We start from the raw sequence: 18,208 nt of genomic DNA on the forward strand, positions 1-18,208 counted from the left end.
TGGAGGGCAGGGCGAGGGCAGCAGAGACAGAGATGAGATAACAGAGTTGTGAGGCAAGGAAAACTCCTTGGAAGTGTTTTAGAATGCCTGACTTGGCCATTTCCGAGGGACAGGAAGTTCTCAGGCAGGGCACAGTTATTTCAGAGGAGGATAGTTGGGATGGCCCAGAAGAAAGCTACAGGGCAGTCGGTGCTTGGCCTCAGGTGTTGGGATGTCGAGTTTTTCACCCCTTCAGCGACCTTTAACCTTTTTCCAGGTCTGTCATTTCCGGGGGTGGGGGCTCTCGAGGATAAGGACAGTTTGGGGGATAAGGGAGGAGCTTATTGGGTGTTTTGAATGACTTTACCAATAAAATGGATTCCTCAACCTCTTGAAAGAACCAGTAGAAGTCCCTATGTGGGGATTCTTGTTCTAACAAAATTTCATCAGCAGTAGTGGCAGAGAGCTTTATGTAAGTGAAAGCTTCAAGCCAGTGAGAGAACATGCGTATGAGAGTAAGAACACATTTATAGCCATGAGATTTGGCAGCCAAATAGAATCAAACTGGTGGTAAGGAAAGGTCATAAACATGTGTATGAATAGAATCCCATATGCAAGTGACTTGAATTTCCAGTTGAAAACCACTGGCCTAGAATCCACTGGACATAATATAAAGATATAAAATTATTACTAGTAGTAGCAGTAACCCATGTGTCATACATAATGGATACATTCACGGTGAGAAATTTGTATGTGTACACATTGCATCTTAACCCTTCTACTTCCCCACCCCTCCCTAGCCCTCCCTTCATCAGTAGATCCCTTCACATTTATCAAAGGTCTATCTCCATGTGTCCTATTAGCTCTCTTTTACTTTGCTCTTGAAATTATTTATACTTTGGTTTCTCATGTAAGAGAAACGATGCAATACTGAAGCCTGTGAGTCTGATTTATTTCACTTAGCATTATGGTCTCAAGGTGCATCCTTTTCCTACAGATGACTCAGGTTTATCCTTCTTTATGGCTGAGTAGCTGATTAGTATCCATTCTGTATAAATGCCACACTTGATCCATTCACCTGTTTGAGGGCATATAGGCACTTATATGAGTTGTGCTGCCATAAACACGGGAATGCATATATCGCTGTAATATGGTGTCTCACTCTTTAGGGGGAGGTAGCTGGTCTGAATGGAATTTCTAGTCGTAGTATTTTGAGGACTCTCCATAGTGGTTGTACTGCATTACACTCCCATAACCAATATAGAAGGGTCCCCCTTTCCTCAAAGCCTCACCAGCATTTGTTATTTATTGAGGTCTTGACGAGAGCCATTTTTTCAGGAGTGAGATGGAACCTTAGTGTCATTTTAATTTGCATTCCTCTAATGGCCAGAGATGTCAAACATTTTTCCCTGTGCTTACTGGCCATGTGTACTTCTTTAAAGAAGTAAAATCATGACCAGCTTAGCATTTTAAAAATGATTGAAATTGCTACTGATGACATTGTGTTTTTGTAGTCTAATATCAGGCAAAGCAGCACCAGGACTCAGTTAAGTAGAAACATCATGGGCAGTGAGTTAGAAATTTTGTATAATTTCTGAAGTATTTGTATAAACAACATTTTACTTATTAAAATTAATTTTTAATTTGGTTTTTTGAGACAAGGTCTTGCTATGTAGCCCAGGCTGGCCTTAACTTGAAGCAGTCCTCCTACCTCAGCCTCCCAAGTGCTGGGATGACAGGTGTGTGCCATCACATCTGGCTAAAATTAATATTGTGAGGAATGCTTAGCATGTTTGGATTTGACAGTACAGTTTATGCAATATTAAATAAACTCGATTATTTTTATAATCTCTCTTGTTCCAAGGTGAGAAAACAAATCATTTGGAATTGTCCAGGGACCCTCTGAGAAATCTTACTGTCATTTTCAGTTGTAAAGTATATTTACAATTTGATTTTAGGAAAGTAAAATGTAGAGGTTGTCAGGAGATCACAAACATTTGATTAAATAGGACTATGGACTAGGGAGGAATAGTATTTGGCTATATCTTGAATAAAAATAAAAATTTTAAAGTAACTATGGAAGTTAAAATGATTATGAAGAACCTTAGCAACTTTAGAATCGAAAAGACTAAAAAATGCTTAAGGGCATGATAAAGGCAATATAAAGGAGAGGGCATTATTTGAAAACACAAAATCTTTGGCTTTTAGATAGATTACTCAGAAGGATATACTACAGTTTTTTGTTGGGTTTTTTTTTTTTGGTACCAGGGATCGAACTAGGGACCTTGCTCTTGCAAGGCAGGCGGAGGCACCACTGAGTTACCTACATCCCCAGTCCCCACAAATACTACAGTCTTTTAGGAGCAGGCCAATGATCCAAGAAAATTGTGTTATTTTAACAGAGAAAACCGAATTATAGATTTGCATCAGTAAAATATTTGCCACTGCAGCTTTTTAAAAGTCCTATAGACCCAGTAAATTTTAGTCAGTTTTAAAAATAAAATTTCTTTTTTGTGAAACATATAATTTAAAAATTATCAATTTATATTTTGTCTTACATATTGTTGAACCTATTAGTTATTTTAAATTAGAACAAAATTGTCCCTTTTTCTTAATAAAATATGTATTGCATACCTTGCAAGCAGTTGTTTTCCTTCTGTATTATTATTTGTAGCAGTCTCATTTATATAATTGAATATAATTTTAACCATTAATAATGTTTACAGAGACCAACAAAGATGTGTATACACTTCAGGCAAAGAAAAACTTATATCCGTATTTTAATAAAACGTTTATTGAGACATCATGAGACTAATCCACGTTACCTTTGCCCTCACAGTGGTGGCCATGAGCCTCCAGCGACTTATTAGTACGGCCAGCTGCTGCTTGGGTAGCCTTGGTCACTGAGGTTGCTTCTCCTGCATTTTCCATTTCTCCTCTAAGGGCCGGCAGTGCAGTGGCTCTTCTGCGATACACGACGACATCCTCTAGGGGCCCCCACAGGAGGCTAACACCATCTGTTGAAAAAACACCCTACTATTTTTCTTTTCCTGAAGTGTACATACATTTTTTAGCGGACTCTGTTTTTCCAGAGGTAGGTAATTATGAACTGTCATACACCAGCCTGTTGTTGTTTTCTTTTGTTTGTTTTTTGGGGTTTTTTTGGTACCGGGGATCGAACTCGGGACCTTGTGCTGGTGCAGCAGGCGGCGAAACCACTGAGTTAAATCCCAGCCCACACACCAGCCTTTTGTGACATACTAGTAAAGCTTCTGAGTATACATCCCATAACCTTTATTAAAGTTACATGGATTTTATAATTTTCAATTCATCTATAGACAAATTAACGTATTTATGTAGTGATCTATGTATAGCCTCTCTGTACCATATAAAATAAACAAAACTAGATGAGGTATGATCAAAAACTTCTATGAATATTTAAATATTTAAAAAATGTATTACAGTAGGACACATTGGCCTAAATGCCCTCACAGCACTCCCCCAGCTTTGAACTCACTTACCCCACCATCCTTGCCGCTTTCTGCAGCAGCTCTGGAAGGCCTCTTTCCTGAGTGTCTTTAGTTGTGCTGCCGTGGCTGCCTCAATTCAAAGCATTTCTCTTTCATGGTCATTTTGACTTTGGGAAAGAGTCAGAAGTTGGATGGTGCTAGATCGGGTGAATAAGGTGGACGAGGACACAGCGTGATGTTTTTACGAGCTGCCTTTCTGTGGGGTGGCGCTCGGCAGCAGCATTCACTCTGTTTTTGATCATGCTTCATACAGACACTTAGGAAAGAGAACTTCCAGAGCTGCTTCAGAAAGTGGCAAGGACAACAGGATAAGTGTGTTTGACGTGAGGGGGAGAATTGTGAGGGAAATAAATGGCTATGTGTCTTTTACTGTAAAAATTTTTAAAGCACACACCGTATGTTTTGATCAGCTCTTATATAAACTTTGGATTTAGTATTTTACCCTACTTATAAATGATGTAGGTATATAATGAATACTTGTTAGTTAATTTAGCATAAGTTTAAGGTTTTAAGTTGCCAAAAACATGTTGGAAACTATCTTTAAACTGACATATTGCAATTACTGTTGAAATAAAGTGTGCCATAATAATGACTTAGTTTGGCTAAAAGCAAATTTACATTTTTATAATCTTAAACATCTAGGAGATGTAATACTAGCTTATCTGAACAGTAAGCCTATTTATGTCTATGAAGAATGTACTCAAATAGAATAAAATATATTCTTTTTTTTTTTTGTACTGGGGATCAAACTCAGGTCCTTGCGCTTGCGCAGCAGGCGGCGAAACCACTGAGCTAAATCCCCGGCCATACAATATATTCTTGCAGTATATGTAGTTGCAAACTCAGGCAACGTAGGTGTTTCTATTAAAAATAGAAAATTCATCTTGTTTGCCACAGATTTACCTGAATTTTGTGAACTTGAATTTTAAATCATTTGGGTTAGTTTTTAAAGAATATTATTTTTGTTTATATTGGAAGAATTAAAAGTTTCCTCAATTTATGGGAATTTTAGGTTTAATCTGTAAATGTCTATCTCTAAATCAATTAGAAGATAAGATATTTTGTAAACTGGGTAGTATCATCTAGATGTAGGGTAATATACATATATAAAATCAAGCATACAGACAGACATAAATAGAGGATTTATGGCTTTACTTCTAAATGATTAGTCATGAATCAGGCAGAAACCTGCTAGACGGGCAGGTCTCCCCTGGACAGACCGGGGCCGCCTGTCCCAAGGTGCCTCGGGTGTGCACCTGCTGTGGGACTCCGGCAATGGTGGCACCCAGGAGAAGCAGGGGTGGCAGGGCAGGCGGGGCCCTGAGGGAAGGTGGCAGGGTGCGAGCTAGGGCCGCCCCGCAGCGCTCCCTCCACAGGGCGTTCATTCTTCCTCAGGGCCTCAGCCTCACACGAGGGGAAGAATGTGACCGCCAAGGCAGGCGAGGCCTGGCAGGAGAGGCCCGGAGCCCCAGGTTGTGGCGAGGGAGACCCGACTGCCCCCGCTCAGCAGCATCCCGGAGCTGTCAGCTCCCCGGAGAGGCGGAGCAGCCCCAGTGGCCCTGAGCAGCTCCTGGAGCAGGAAAGCAGTGGCAGCAGGTAAGGTCGGGCTGGGCTGGGTTCCTGCTGCCTGGAGCCAGGCTTTCAGTCGGGGACCACATTGTAGCACAGATACATGCACCCATGCACACACGCACACACATGGCAGGCCTGTTGGCCTCCTCAGGTGGGAGTGTGTAGGAGCCAGAGGGAAGTGGGCCAGAAACTAGCATCCCAGCGTCGGTCCCCACATATTTCAACTTTGGAGCCATGAAATCAACCATGACCATGACCATGACCAGCACCAGCCCAGACCATGCTGTCCAGGAGCCAGCTGGCACCTGAAAGCCTGGGTCGGGTGGGGAGTAGGGGTGCTTTTGCCATTCGTGTAGTTGGAAGGCCTCAGAGGAACATGTGGCTGGGTGTGGATGGGACTCACTGCCAGAATTGAAGGCTGCCAGTTGGCTATGTTCTTCCACTGCCACCTCCACCAGGTTGGCCACTTGGGCAGCACTGAGGCAGTAACTCACCTAGGGTGTGCAGTGCTTGCGGGCGGCTGGCTGTAGTGGCCTGAGGAAACAGGAGCCTCTAGTTCTTGGAGAGAGGTAGAGCACTGCAGAGGAGCAGGGAGTAGGGAAGATAGTGCCAGCCCCCTGATGTGTCTTCCTGTGTGTAGCCCACATCTCCCAGAGTGGTAGTTTTCTGGCTCCTGGCCTCAGTGGAACAGTGCCATCCACACCAAAGCATGATGACTGCAGTTTGAAACCTATTTTCTTCAATATTATAATTTTTTTCACAGTAGAAAATTAAGTTTTTTCTTTACATTTATTAGTATATGCTTTTCGTACATAATATTTGTGTTCATTGTGGAGAGTTGGTGCATGTACATAATGTGCCTTCATTTTTTAAATACTGCTCACCCTTCCTTCTCCCATCCCTCCCTCTCTAGTTCCCTTTTCCATCTGCAGGGGATCTACTGTACCTCCCTATTTCATGCTATCATCTATTTTGCTCTTTATTTATACTCTGGATTGAAAATAGGTGTTTTAAGCAATCTAAAACTGTCCATCATCCTGAATCATTTTGTGAGCTCTCCAGGAAATGTTGGAGTTGTTGGATCGATTCCAGTGTGCTCTTTGGAAGGTCTTCAGAGCTGTCGCATTGTACGTAAGCAGGATATAGAGGGCATGAGAGAATGTCAAGATTTGATGATATGCTCCCCATTCCTGCCAGGTGAACTTCATGTCCATCTCTGATGGAGATTTCTGGCCTCCACATCCACCTTTGGTTCCCAGGAACCCACCATTGGCTCCTGTCCCAGTGTGAGGTGTAGTAAAGGCTTCTGATCTGAGGCAGGATGTGGCCATTTTCCGGCTCCCTTACCTGATTTTGACTCACTGACTTGCTGTGACCTCTGGTTTGTCTGTGTGTCTGTATTAGTCATTTTTCTGTCACTGGGGCAAAATAGCCGACACCCATGACTTAAAGGAGGTTTATTTTGGCTCACTGTTCCAGTGGGTTCGGTCCATGATCTACTGGGTCCAGGCAGAAATGGCATCGTGGAAGGGTCTAGTGGACAGCTGCTCAGCCCATGGCAGCAGAGAGAGAAGAGACGTGCCAGGGACAAGAATACACCCTCTAGGTCACGCCCTCAGTGACCTGCCTCCAGCTAGGCTCCGTCTCCTACCAGCACACTCAGCTCCTAACTCATTAGTAAGGGGAGACGGCTTGTGCAGAGAGGGGGGACAGGGCCTAAAGGCCAGGCTGTGTGGCTGGAGTGTAGGAAGTGAAGTGAGCGGAGGCAGGAGCAGGCCTGAGGCTGTTTACTGGGAGAGAGGTGGGATAGCAGGCCTGAGGCTGTTTACTGGGAGAGAGGTGGGATGTTTCCCTGTGAGGACCGAGGAGCACTGGAGAGCCCTAGTAGCTGACACTGCTGTCCTGTGGGAGTCTCCATGGGAGTTTTAAAAACACCTATTCCTTCAGTACTTCTGTCCCCTTGACTGTTCTGCTGGACAGAATCGCAGGATGCCAGAGTTTTGCTCATTGTTGATCAACAGAGGAATCTCTTGTGAGCAGTTCTCGTCTCACTTTTTGGCCCTGCATTTCATCCCTGCCTGTCTTTCCAGATTCCCGTGGGACCCTCTCTCCCAGCCAGCCTACCTCTTCTAGTCTCCATGGTACATGCCTGCATCGCAGAGTGCTGTAGAAATAGGCGCAGCATGAGGGGATCCACTGAGGTTAGGGAGGCTCACACACCCCGCAGTGGGAAGACAGGCCCCAGAGTGTTATCTGTAAAGCTGTGGGAGTGCTTGGCACATCCGGGGAACAACAGGCCAGTTAGTGTGGCGGGAGGTTCCGTTGCACGTGAAAGTTTGAGAATATGAGGCAGGAGAGCCAAGTGGGCGCTAGGCTATGAGTGTTTCTCCTCGCCAGTCTTAAATGCATTGAGGTCGTGGGCATAAGGTTCTTTGGCAAGAGGTGACACTCCACAGTCCTGTGGAAGTGGGCATACACAGTGTGTGAGCGGAGTGGCAGCATGTTGCAAAGGGCAGTGTGTGCCCATAGCAGTGGCCCAAGGCTACTTCAAGGTGGGCAGATGCGAGCTGGAAAGAACAGATAGGCACTCAGGAGTGGTGCCCACAGAATGCCCTGTGGTGACCTTGGATGCCCAGGGCAGGCAGAGTAAGGGCCTGGCCGAGAATGGCCTTGTGAGCTGCCTGAGAGGTCAGATTCCAGGACCAGGGCTGGGGTTGCAGCCAAGGTGCACATGTTCAGAAAAACCACCATGTCTGCTTCCTGCCTTTGCTGGTGGTGGGCACCTCTGGAGTGAGGCACACGGGGCTTTGCTGCTCACTGATCCCCACATCCATTTGGCCCTCTCCCAGGCCTTCTGCTCTCTGGGTTCTCCACGGGGTGGGGGCAGGAGGTGAGCTAGATAGTGCCTTCCCCTTCTGCTCCTCCTCACTTACATCCCCAGTAGCCCCTGTGTGGCTCAGAGTGGTCTCGGCCCCCGCTACATTCAGAAGTCCAGACAGACGTTGGAAGACAGGGCTCTTGTCATCCATCGACTCCTGGTGACCCGGGCCCCATCTCCATCCATCTCACCTATGAAGTGAGGGGTTCCACTCCGTCTCTGAGGAAACTGCAAAGGCAAATGAGGGCTCTGCGGACACTGTTTAACACACACTGGCATTTGTTTAAACCCGTGGAGCGTGGGCTGGGAAACCCTGTTCGGCCCAGGAGGATGTCAGGTCCCTGCGTTGACATGCTCGCCCTCCCTTTTCTTTCAGAATGAAAAGTCCTTCAGGCTGCGTGGTCACTGTTTCCATCAGTGCGGCTTCTGAGCAGCCTGACCTTTATATTCCAGCCCCACTGAGTGACTTGGACGGTGGCTCAAGCACGTAAGAAGGGATAACTGGCACACTGGGGGGTGTTCTGTGGGCTCAGGGTGGTTCCCCTGTAATGCCTCCCCAACTCCCAGCAGCCCGTTGGCTAAGTGGCCACGTAATTCAGTCTCAGTTCCTCCAATATAAACTCCTATTTGTAGGCCTGAACATAGTCCTAGCAACCCCACTGCCTTCTCCACATCCCAGTGAGAGGTGAAAGCCTGACGTGGTGGTGCAGGCCTGTAGTCCCAGCTACTTGGGAGGCCGAAGCAGGAGGATCATGAGTTTGAGGCCATGCTGAGCAACTAGTGACACAATGTCTCAAAATAAAAAATAAAGAAAGGGCCGCGGGGACGTAGCTGAATGGTAGGGCACTTGCCTCGCATGCACGAAGCCCTGGGTTTGATCCCCAGCATGGCAAACAAACAAACAAACAAAGAAGAAAGCACAGAGAAGCTGAGGCCCCATGGCACATTAGTGGATGCAGTCAGTAGTTGGGCCCTGCCACCCCAAGGACCTGGCTGTCGTCCCTGAGCACCACGAGTGTGAAGGCCAGCAGGAGCCCAGGCCATGTCTGTCTCTCATGTGCCCGCTGCCTCTTGCACACTCGTAGTCACCTCAGGCTGCAGGAGCCTGCCGAGTGAGGTGTGTGTTGTGGGGAGACCCAAAAGGCCTCCACTGACAGCAGGCAGAAGTGCAGAAGTCTGGGGAGCAGGTGAAGGCCTGGTGGTCTGCATGGAGGAGGACACACCGCAGGGAGCCTCTTTCTAGAGCTGTCAGTACAAACACACGCTGAGGCCGCCATGGTGCCAGCAGCCCACAGCTCTGTCTGCTGTGGCCCTTGGAGTCTGGCATCTGGATCCTGTCAGCACCTGGGCCCTAGCTAGCCCTTCCCACAAGCCTCGGTACTTCCTTCCCAGTGGGCTGTGTGTGGGAGGGGTGGACTGAGCCCTCCTTGTGGTGACCTTCTTTCTGTTCTGCAGCAAAGGGATTCTCTTCGTGAAGGAGTCCGTGAATGCTAGGGAAGTGTCTTCTGGGCAGCCTGCATCTTCCTTCCAGGGCAGGTAAGAGCAAGTCTCAGGGCTCCCTTGTGAGGCCTTCTCCCAGCAGGCTCGGAGGGACCCTCCTTCTGGCATCCTCAGTACCTCCCCCAGGGCGTGGCCCAGAATAGCTTTTGGCTAATCACTTGGCCGCAGCAGGTGCTCTACCCAGCTGGGTGCCTTTGAGTTTTCTCTTTACAGTTCACCGGCGCCATCTCTTTCCGCCCGCCTTTGTTGCTTTGTCTGCGAAGTCCTGAGTGTGTCTATTGTGGAGCTTTTAGAGACTAGTTAATTCCATCTTATTTCAGACTGCAGGAGCCTTTTAGCCCCCACAACCTTCCGTGCCTGGCTGCCTGGTTCGAACACACGAGTGAGTGCAGTGCTTACGTGCGTGCCACTCTTTACTGATCACCCTTTCATCTGCTTGTTTTCTAGTGCCCTATGGAAGGGTACCTTAGTGTCACTGCAGTGCTCCACCACCTACGCAGTCTGAGCACACTTTTGGTAACCCAGCACCATATTGCAGCGGTGAAGATTTGCACAACCGAGGAGCGTCCCAACCTTACTTCAGGCTTGGGCCTCTGGGGGTTTCCAGACCGGCTCTCACTGGGGCCCTGGAAAGATGAGCACAGTGGACTCAGCCAGCCCGTCCTGGGTGCTTAACGTCCCCCAGCCTGGGCGCCCTCCCCTGCACTCCCCTGGGGTGGTTCTCAGTGGCGAACCCTTTATTTAGAGTGTATGATCCAGCACACGTTGGTGTAGTCACAAGCGAGCCCCGGTCACCACTACCCAATTCTAGGACATTTTCCTCACCCAGAAAAGATACCACAGACCCATTAGCGTTCTCTGCCATCCCCTGACACTACTCATGTTTCCGTCCCTGTCCCCATCATGGTGCTCAGAGAAGCCCTAGTGATGTGTGAGAAGCCTCCAGGATAGCCGTGGGGCCTCTGCTGCCATCTGGCCTTGGCCTCTCTGAGGTGCACTTGACTGAACTGTGCATCTCCCAGTTGTGCTTCTCCAAGTCCCACACTCTGGACTCTGACAGTTAAACCTGTTTTAAAATAGAATTTAGCAATCAGTCAAAATGGTACGTCTTATGAAAAACTTGTAGACTTTTCTGTAGCGTACAGTGAAAATTGCATAGTCCGTGGCGATTTCCCTTTTTGCCTTGCCTTCCAGGAAGCTTATACATGAGCTTAATGCTGAGAAGAAACTAGGACATTGGCTTAAAATCTAGCTTGTCCTTTATTCAAAGCATGGCCTTGGGCAGGTCACAGAACTTCACGGCACCACCACATGGCTCCCAGGGAAATGGCCCCATTTATAGATAGGTGTGATAAAAAAAATTACAGTGAATTACACAGGTTTTATTTAAAATTTATTATAATAAAAGACACATTGCCATTAATCCCCCTTAAAGTACTCTTCTCACACCAAACACGCTTATCTTATTATCCTTCTCACTTTCCAAAACAGGTCTGGAAGTCCTCTTTCATGAATGTCTTTAGCTGTGCTATTGTGGCTGCATCAAGAAAAAGCATTTAACTGTCATGGTCATTTTAACTGTGGGGAAGACACACGGTGCCAAATCCAGTGAATAAGGTGGATGAGGACACAAAATCGTGTTTTATGAGCCTGCCTTTCTATTGGATGGCACTCAGCAGCGGCATTCACTGAATTTTCATCATACCCTCAGAAAGATACTCATGAAAGAGGACTTCCAAAAATGCTTCAGAAAGTGGCAAGAAGGGTCAGGGATGTAGCTGAGTGGTTCCACCACCTGTGTCGTAAGTGCAAGGACCCGAGTTCGATCCCTAGTACCAAAAAAAATAAATAATATAAAAAAATAAAACATGCAGAAAGTGGCAAGAATGACGGGATAAGTGTGCTCAAAGTGAGGGGGAGGATTCTGAGGGGAATTGAGGGCAGTGTGTCTTTTACTGTAATATATTTTATAATTTAAACATTCACCATATATTTTGTTCACACCTTGTATCCCAGGGATTGTAGCTAGTTAGGTGTCCCTTCCTGGCAGTATTTATTTTTAAAATTTTTATCAGTACATGTTTCCAGTACTTAATTATTATATTCATAATGGGGAGTTGGTACATGTACATAACACATTTTAATTCTTTTTTACATCCCTTCCCCACCCCACCCTAACACTTACCCATCTCATGGTCCTCTTCCTGTTTGCAAAAGATCTATCTCCCTGTTTCCTATTATCTATCTTTTATTTGCACTTTAATAAATTTAAACTTTGGGTTTCTTATATAATGCAAACCATGCAATATTTAAGCTCATGTATCTGATTTTTTTTCATTTAACATTGTGATCTCAAAGTGTATCCATTTTCCTACAAATGGCTCAAATTTATCCTCCTTTACAGCAGAGAGGCATTCTGTTGTGGTGCATTTTCTTCATTCATCTGTTGATGAACATATAGGCTGCTTCCAAGATTTAGCTATTGTGAATTGTGTTGCTGTAAACATGAGTGTACATGTATCACTGTGGCATGATGTCTTTAACTCTGGGGAAGATACCTAGAAGGGGAATAGCTGGGTCAAATGGAATTTCTAGTTTTACTTTTTTTGAGGAATTTCCCTACTGATTTCCTTAGGGATTATATTAGTCTACATTCCTACCAATAATGGAGAAGGGTTCCTTTTCCCCCACAACCTCACCAGTATTCGTTATTATTTGATTTCTTGATGATATCCATTCTTTTTGGAGTAAGATGGAATCTCAGCGCTGTTTTAATTTGCATTTCTATCATGGCTGGAGATGTTGAATATTTCTTCATGCATTTATTCGTCATTTGTACTTTTTCTTCTGAGAATTATCTATTTCAGTTGACCATTTTTTGATTAGATCATTTATTTTGGGGGTCTAGGTTTTTGAGTTCTTTATATATTCCAGATATTAATCCTGTATCCAAAGACTAGCTGTCAAGAATTTTTCCCATTCTATAGGTTGTGTCTTCACTCTGGTGGTTGTTTCCTTTGCTGTGCAGAAGATTTTCATTTTGATATGATCCCATTTGTTGAGTCTTGGTGCTATTTCTTGTGAAATTGGGGTTCTGTTCAGAAAGTCCTTGCCTATGCCTATGTCTTCAAGAGTTTTACCTATTTTATCTTCCAGCAGATTAGGTGTTTCTGTTTGAATAGTTAGATCTTCAAATCATTTTGATTTTAGTTTAGTGTGTGGTGAGAGATATGGCTCAAATTTCAATCTTCTGCATGTGGACAGCCAGCTTTCCCAGCACCACATGCTAAAGAGGCCGTCTGTCCTCCAGTGTGTGTTTCCACCCCTTTGTCAGAGATGAGGTGGCTGAATGTGCCTGGGGTTTCACTGTATCCTCTGTTCTGTCCCGCTGATCCACTACCGTGCTGTTTGTATCATTGTAGCTTTGTATTCTAACTTGAAAGATAGTTTTGCAGGATATATCAGTCTGGGTTGGAAGTTGTTTTCTTTTAAGGCTTGAAACCCTTCACTCCAAGCTTTCCTGGCCTTTAAGGTTTGTATTGAAAAGTCTGTTGTAATTCTCACAGGAAGTGATTTCTTGCTTTTCTCTAACAGCTTTTAAGATTCTGTCCTTCTGTTAGAATTCTGGTACTTTGACTGTGATGTTTTGTCTTGGAGAAGTTCTCTTCTGATTACTGCAATTTGCGATTCTATATGCTTCACTTATCTTTATGTTAAATTCTTTCCCTATATTTGGACAGTTTTCTACTATTATTTCTGTAAATAGATTTTTATGCCATTTGTGCTGTCCTCTGATTTTTTTCACTAATTCCAGTTAATCATAGATTATCTTATCTTCATTTGCTCTGAGCTATTGGAACCATTTTCATGTTCTCTTCTTGTTTTTAAGATATCTTTGAGTACATGTTCACTGGCATCAGCCCGGTCTTCTTTTCTGCCTGGAACTCCTAGTTCTGTCTTCATACAGTCACTTCTGCTGTCCATGATATCCGATAGAGATGTTTATCTCCTGGATTTCTGTTTGTTACCTTTTCATGGACTCTAATTCTTTGCTAAACTGATCTTTCATGTTTTGCATTGTTTTGTTTGGGCCAACTGGCTTTTTATCAGTGTCTTCTGTAAGCTTACTGATTTTTTTGTTTATTAAATCTAGTATCTGTTTAGTTATATCATCCCTGAGCTCACTGGGAACGTTATTGATTTGCTTTTTTGTCTCCTCTTTTATCATTTCCTATAGGTTAGCTGTTGGACTTTTGATTTTTTTTCCCATTGACACCCCTGGATTGACTTTCTGGAGTTGGGAGTTTTTGGAGACATTTTGTTGCCTTGCCCTCTTATGTTTCCATTAGTTTTGCTTTTTTATATTTGTGCTGGGTCAATTATAGTGGAAAGACTTTGTTGCTAGTATGGAGATCTCTTTAGTTAGCATCTGATTTCCAGTGATACCCTGTAGGCATGGCTAACTATAGGCTTTGGTCTCTGTCCCAAGATTCCCACCACCTTTGTTAATGTAAGAGGGGAAGGTGCCGTGTAATTGGCCCAGCACTTGGTTCTCCAGAAGTGAACCACAGTATTGTTGATGACACAAAGACAAACCAGATATTGGCATACAGTGAAAACCATGCAACAACTATGCCACTCTGGCAAAAGCAACAAAATTAACAACAATAATAAAGTCAAAGATAGACTGAATATTGACCACTGTAAGAACCAATAAAAGCTACCCCTGTGCCCCCCTTAACCATGGATATGAGGTCTATAATTATAATGTAGACACAAAGACTAAGCAAATACTAACATCCAGGAAATATCTACTAAATGCAACAATTATACTACCATTAACAATAGAAAAGAATTCAACAATAATAGCTAAATATCTAAAGGTTAATATATCTTAAATACTAATACTAGTATAGTAAAGATGGAGGGAATGGGAAATAGGAGAATGAAAAAAGTAAAATTTGAAAAATCATGAAAAAAGATGAAAAGGAAGAGAGAAAGTGAGATAAAAGATCTTATTAAGAAGTAAAAGAAAATTAATAGAATTAGATAAAAGTAATAGAGATCAAGGAGAAAGAGAAGAAATATTAAAAATCAGAACAAAATTAAGAAAAAAGAAAAAAACACACCCACAAAAAAAAGCAATGAAGGAGAAAAAAAAAAGAAAGTCCAAAAACTAGTCCTCCTTGGTTTTGAATGAGTCATTTCTTCCCAGAGTCTGCAGTAGTAGAATCCACCAGACATGAAGAAAAAATAGTGAATCACTACTGTAACCTGGTTTGTTTCCACACTCAGGTTTTTGTGTGTGAATGCTAAATCCCACCTTGCCCTTCCTTCTGGGCATGGTCAGTCAATGGTGTCCACCCAAGGGATCTAGCCTGCCTTGTTATCTCTCTCACCACAGGGGGCCTTCTTGTGCCCCATGAAAGAGCTCTTCAGGAGAAGTATGTCTCCTTGGTATCAGCTCCAGAGGCACTGCATGCCATTTAGGGTTACAGATGATGGCTGTCAAATCCAGTCAGGTCTCAGCCTGTAGCCATAGGGCTAATGGAGGAGTGCACCCTGTGCATGACTGTAGTGATCTACCTCCCATCTTTTGCCTTCCTCTCCCCCACTGTACTCCCTGCAGGGTTAGCAGCACTGAGGACTCATTTGACATGAAGGAGAAGACCCCATATGACAGCACTCCACACATGGAAAGGTATGTCTGCTGTTTTCCCAGGGAGCCCTCAGTTCTGTGGGGGAGACAGCTAGAAGGTCTCCATGCTATGTCTGTGTGCCTTTGTCTGCTGCTTTGCGACCTCCAATCTGTTTGCCAATCGGTCACGTAGTACAGGACACTAGGAAGGAAGCTAGTTCCTCCCTTATTGGGGTGTCACACTTGTGGCAACTAAAGCCTTTGAACCCAGCTAAGTCAAAGGGTAGACACAAAAGGCTACTGAGAAGGGAATTGGTGTTGGAAAGCCCAGGAGGCTCATGTCAGCAGGAGAGGCTCTTTAGATTAATGCCTAACTGGTCACTTAATGACCAGGTGTCAAAAGAAAAGGCAGCTAAAAATGAGAGTGGTGGGTGGCAATTTATTTTTAAGTACTGGGCTGCTGTGATTAAGAAGACGGAAAAGAGATGCAGAACTAAGGGTACAGAGTGGTGTGGTGCTATTGATTTGAATGAAAGGGCATAGGGCACCTCATCCAGCAATTCTGAAAGCCATTTCTAGACAACAGCCACAGAATGGTCTTTATAATAAATTCCTAGAGTAGGAGAGCGAAGAGTTTTAGAGATTGAGTTCATTCAGGCTATAGTGAAAGAAGGAAGTCTGGGTAGAATAAGTAATGTGGCCTTAAGTCACACAGGGAGTTAGTAGCAGAGCCTAGTAGCAGGCCTAAATCACAGAGCCTGACTATTCCCAGGTGAGGGATGTTTGTACTGTGGCTCTGCTTCTCATTTATCAAGAGATCTAAGGTCCCGTGGGTTGACATTCAGAGGCACCACACCACTAGTCTGTGGAGAAAAAGGGAGCAAGTGAGAGAGTTAAGGTCAAGGGGATCCTCCCAGGGAGCCAGTCTAGTCCTGCAAGAGAATTAATCTGTTCTGCAGGCAGGGCACCAGAGACCTACTTCCCTCCCACTAGGGCCCAGGTTTTAGAGTTCCCCTCGCCTGTCATGGCCACACTGAGGACCAAACCATAGGAGAGGCAGGTTGGTCAGGCCCCTGAGAATGAACACGGGACAAATGAAGTGAGGCCTCCAGTCCCAGGAGTGTGGGAGACCAGATGCCCCATTGAGCAACTGCCAACTCGCTGGACTAGGAGGATGGAGAGGAGTTCCCCAAGGACAACCCTAGTCACTTTCACACTCACATGTACAAACACACACAGAAAACTGAGCTGGCTGTGCTGGAAGCGGGAGCCTGGACAGTGAACTCTATCCAGCAGCAGGGTGGCAGAGCAGACCCGCAGTGCCTCGGCACTCAGGGCCTTGGAAGGGAGCTAAAGTGGCCCAGGTAGCTGGCACCACCCCACTTCCTACTTTAGCCTGTCGGGGAGGAAAAGCAGAGGGAAGATAATCGTCCCAGAAGTCTGTATGTAAAACTTTAGCCTGAGTGCCAAGCAGCCTCTGAGAAGGCTATGGGCAGGATGGGTCCCAGAGTATAGGGACTGGGAGGGGAGGGTCACTGGTCCCAGGCGTGAGAAAAATGGCCCCCAGGACTGACTTGGAGGAATAATGCAGAGGCCTGCAGCAAGCTGAGAACCAGGCCAGCCCAGCTCTGCAGTCCTAATTGCACAGCACAGAGGAAGATGGCAGGCTGGGAACCCTGGCGGCTGAGTCAAGCCAGGGGCCTGGCTGCATCACGTCAGAAGTCTACACCAGCCTGATCCCCGGGTTCTTGTTCTTCATCTCCTAGAACCACTGGAGGGATCTGTACTTACTGCAGCTGTGAGATCCGAGACTGTCCAAAGATTACCCTGGAACATCTTGGTATCTGCTGCCATGAGTATTGCTTTAAGGTAAGGAAGAAAGGCCCTGGTCCTGTAGAGCACAGCAGTCTTGTGGATGCAAAGGGCATGAAGCAGGCTCGGTCCCCACGCACAGCTGTGTGGTCTCAGCAGCTTTGTAGGACTGGGAGCTGAGTGGGCTCCCGAGTCTGAGGGAGTGAGGGATGAGGGAGTGTTGGTACTTCCGTGTGCTGAGTACTATAGCGGGGACTGAAACGGTTTCTGAGGAAAGACTTCCCATCAGGGAGCCAACACGTGCAAAGGCACTGGGGCAAAAGCACAGATGGGTCTAGCTAGGATGCCCAGTGAGAGGGCACATGGTAAGCGATGAGGCTCCAGAGGTATCTGTGGGCTACCTTCTGTAGGCCTTGGAGGGCACAGACTTTGGATTTTAGTCTTTTTGGTACTGGGGATGGAACTGAGGACCCTGCGCTTGTGAGGCAGGCACCAGAACCACTGAGCTCCATCCCCGGCCCTGGATTTTATTCTTAATGCAGCTGGAACCTCCTGGAGGCCACGAGTAGGGGAGGGACCCCTCTGGCTACTGTTTTCTTGGTCAGTGCAAAGCATGGTCACCTACTGTAAGGGAGAGGAGGGAAGAGTGGGGGACATCTGGGGGAGGGGAGGCCATGTAGGGGCCCCATGTGTGCCCACAAATGCCTCCTGAGACCAGGCAGAAAAGTAAAGCAAGGATTGGCATTGCCAAGGTGGAGAGTTTGCCTGGGGCGTCTGTGAACTAGCAAGGCTGAGTGCTAGGAGAAGTAACATGTGGCCTAGATGACCTCAGAGATTATCATGGGGTGACAAGGCACATCATTGGCACTGCTTCATGGACTTACATAACAAGTCCCATACTTTTCTGCAGAGCACTTGTCTGAAATGCAGGCTGCTCTTGAGTGCATCAGCCCACATGGCGATGCTGAGCATTCTGGGACAAGGCTTTGTGAAGGTGGAGGTTCTGGATCTGAGGTGAGGGACAGACGCAGCAGAAGGAGGGCTGCTGTGACAGAGAAGTTGGGCCTCACGTGCTTGGTGGATTCTCAGAGGGGAGCAGAGGGCCTGAGAGCCACTTCGGTGAGCCACGAGCATAGGGCATTATTTTTCTCAGGTCGTGGAGCCACTCGGTCCTAGGTTGTGGCATCAGAGCCAGGGGTATCCCAGGAAAAGCCACCACGTGACCCAGGGTTATCGTATAAACTGTTTCTTCAGGACCCTCAGTCACAGGCTCTCCTTGCCTTGCCCACCAAAACTCTG

At 45.8% G+C, this 18,208-nt stretch overlaps 1 protein-coding gene across 3 annotated transcripts in view; it reads left to right on the plus strand.

The window, feature by feature from the left end:
• Positions 1 to 18,208, plus strand: part of Znf185 (zinc finger protein 185 with LIM domain) — a 56,485-nt gene that overhangs the window by 34,626 nt on the left and 3,651 nt on the right. For all 3 annotated transcript variants that reach the window (XM_013067909.3, XM_021249157.2, XM_013067912.3), the window contains 5 exons: positions 4,905 to 5,105; positions 8,336 to 8,446; positions 9,415 to 9,495; positions 15,089 to 15,160; positions 16,864 to 16,966. In XM_013067909.3, coding sequence (XP_012923363.2) covers positions 4,905 to 5,105; positions 8,336 to 8,446; positions 9,415 to 9,495; positions 15,089 to 15,160; positions 16,864 to 16,966 — 568 coding nt within the window. The remainder of the gene's footprint in view (positions 1 to 4,904; positions 5,106 to 8,335; positions 8,447 to 9,414; positions 9,496 to 15,088; positions 15,161 to 16,863; positions 16,967 to 18,208) is intronic.

The sequence above is a fragment of the Heterocephalus glaber genome, unplaced genomic scaffold, assembly GCF_053883595.1.
Source record: "Heterocephalus glaber isolate CG9 unplaced genomic scaffold, H.glaber_assembly_v1.0 deba00001164, whole genome shotgun sequence".
Classification (NCBI taxonomy): Eukaryota; Metazoa; Chordata; class Mammalia; order Rodentia; family Bathyergidae; genus Heterocephalus; species Heterocephalus glaber.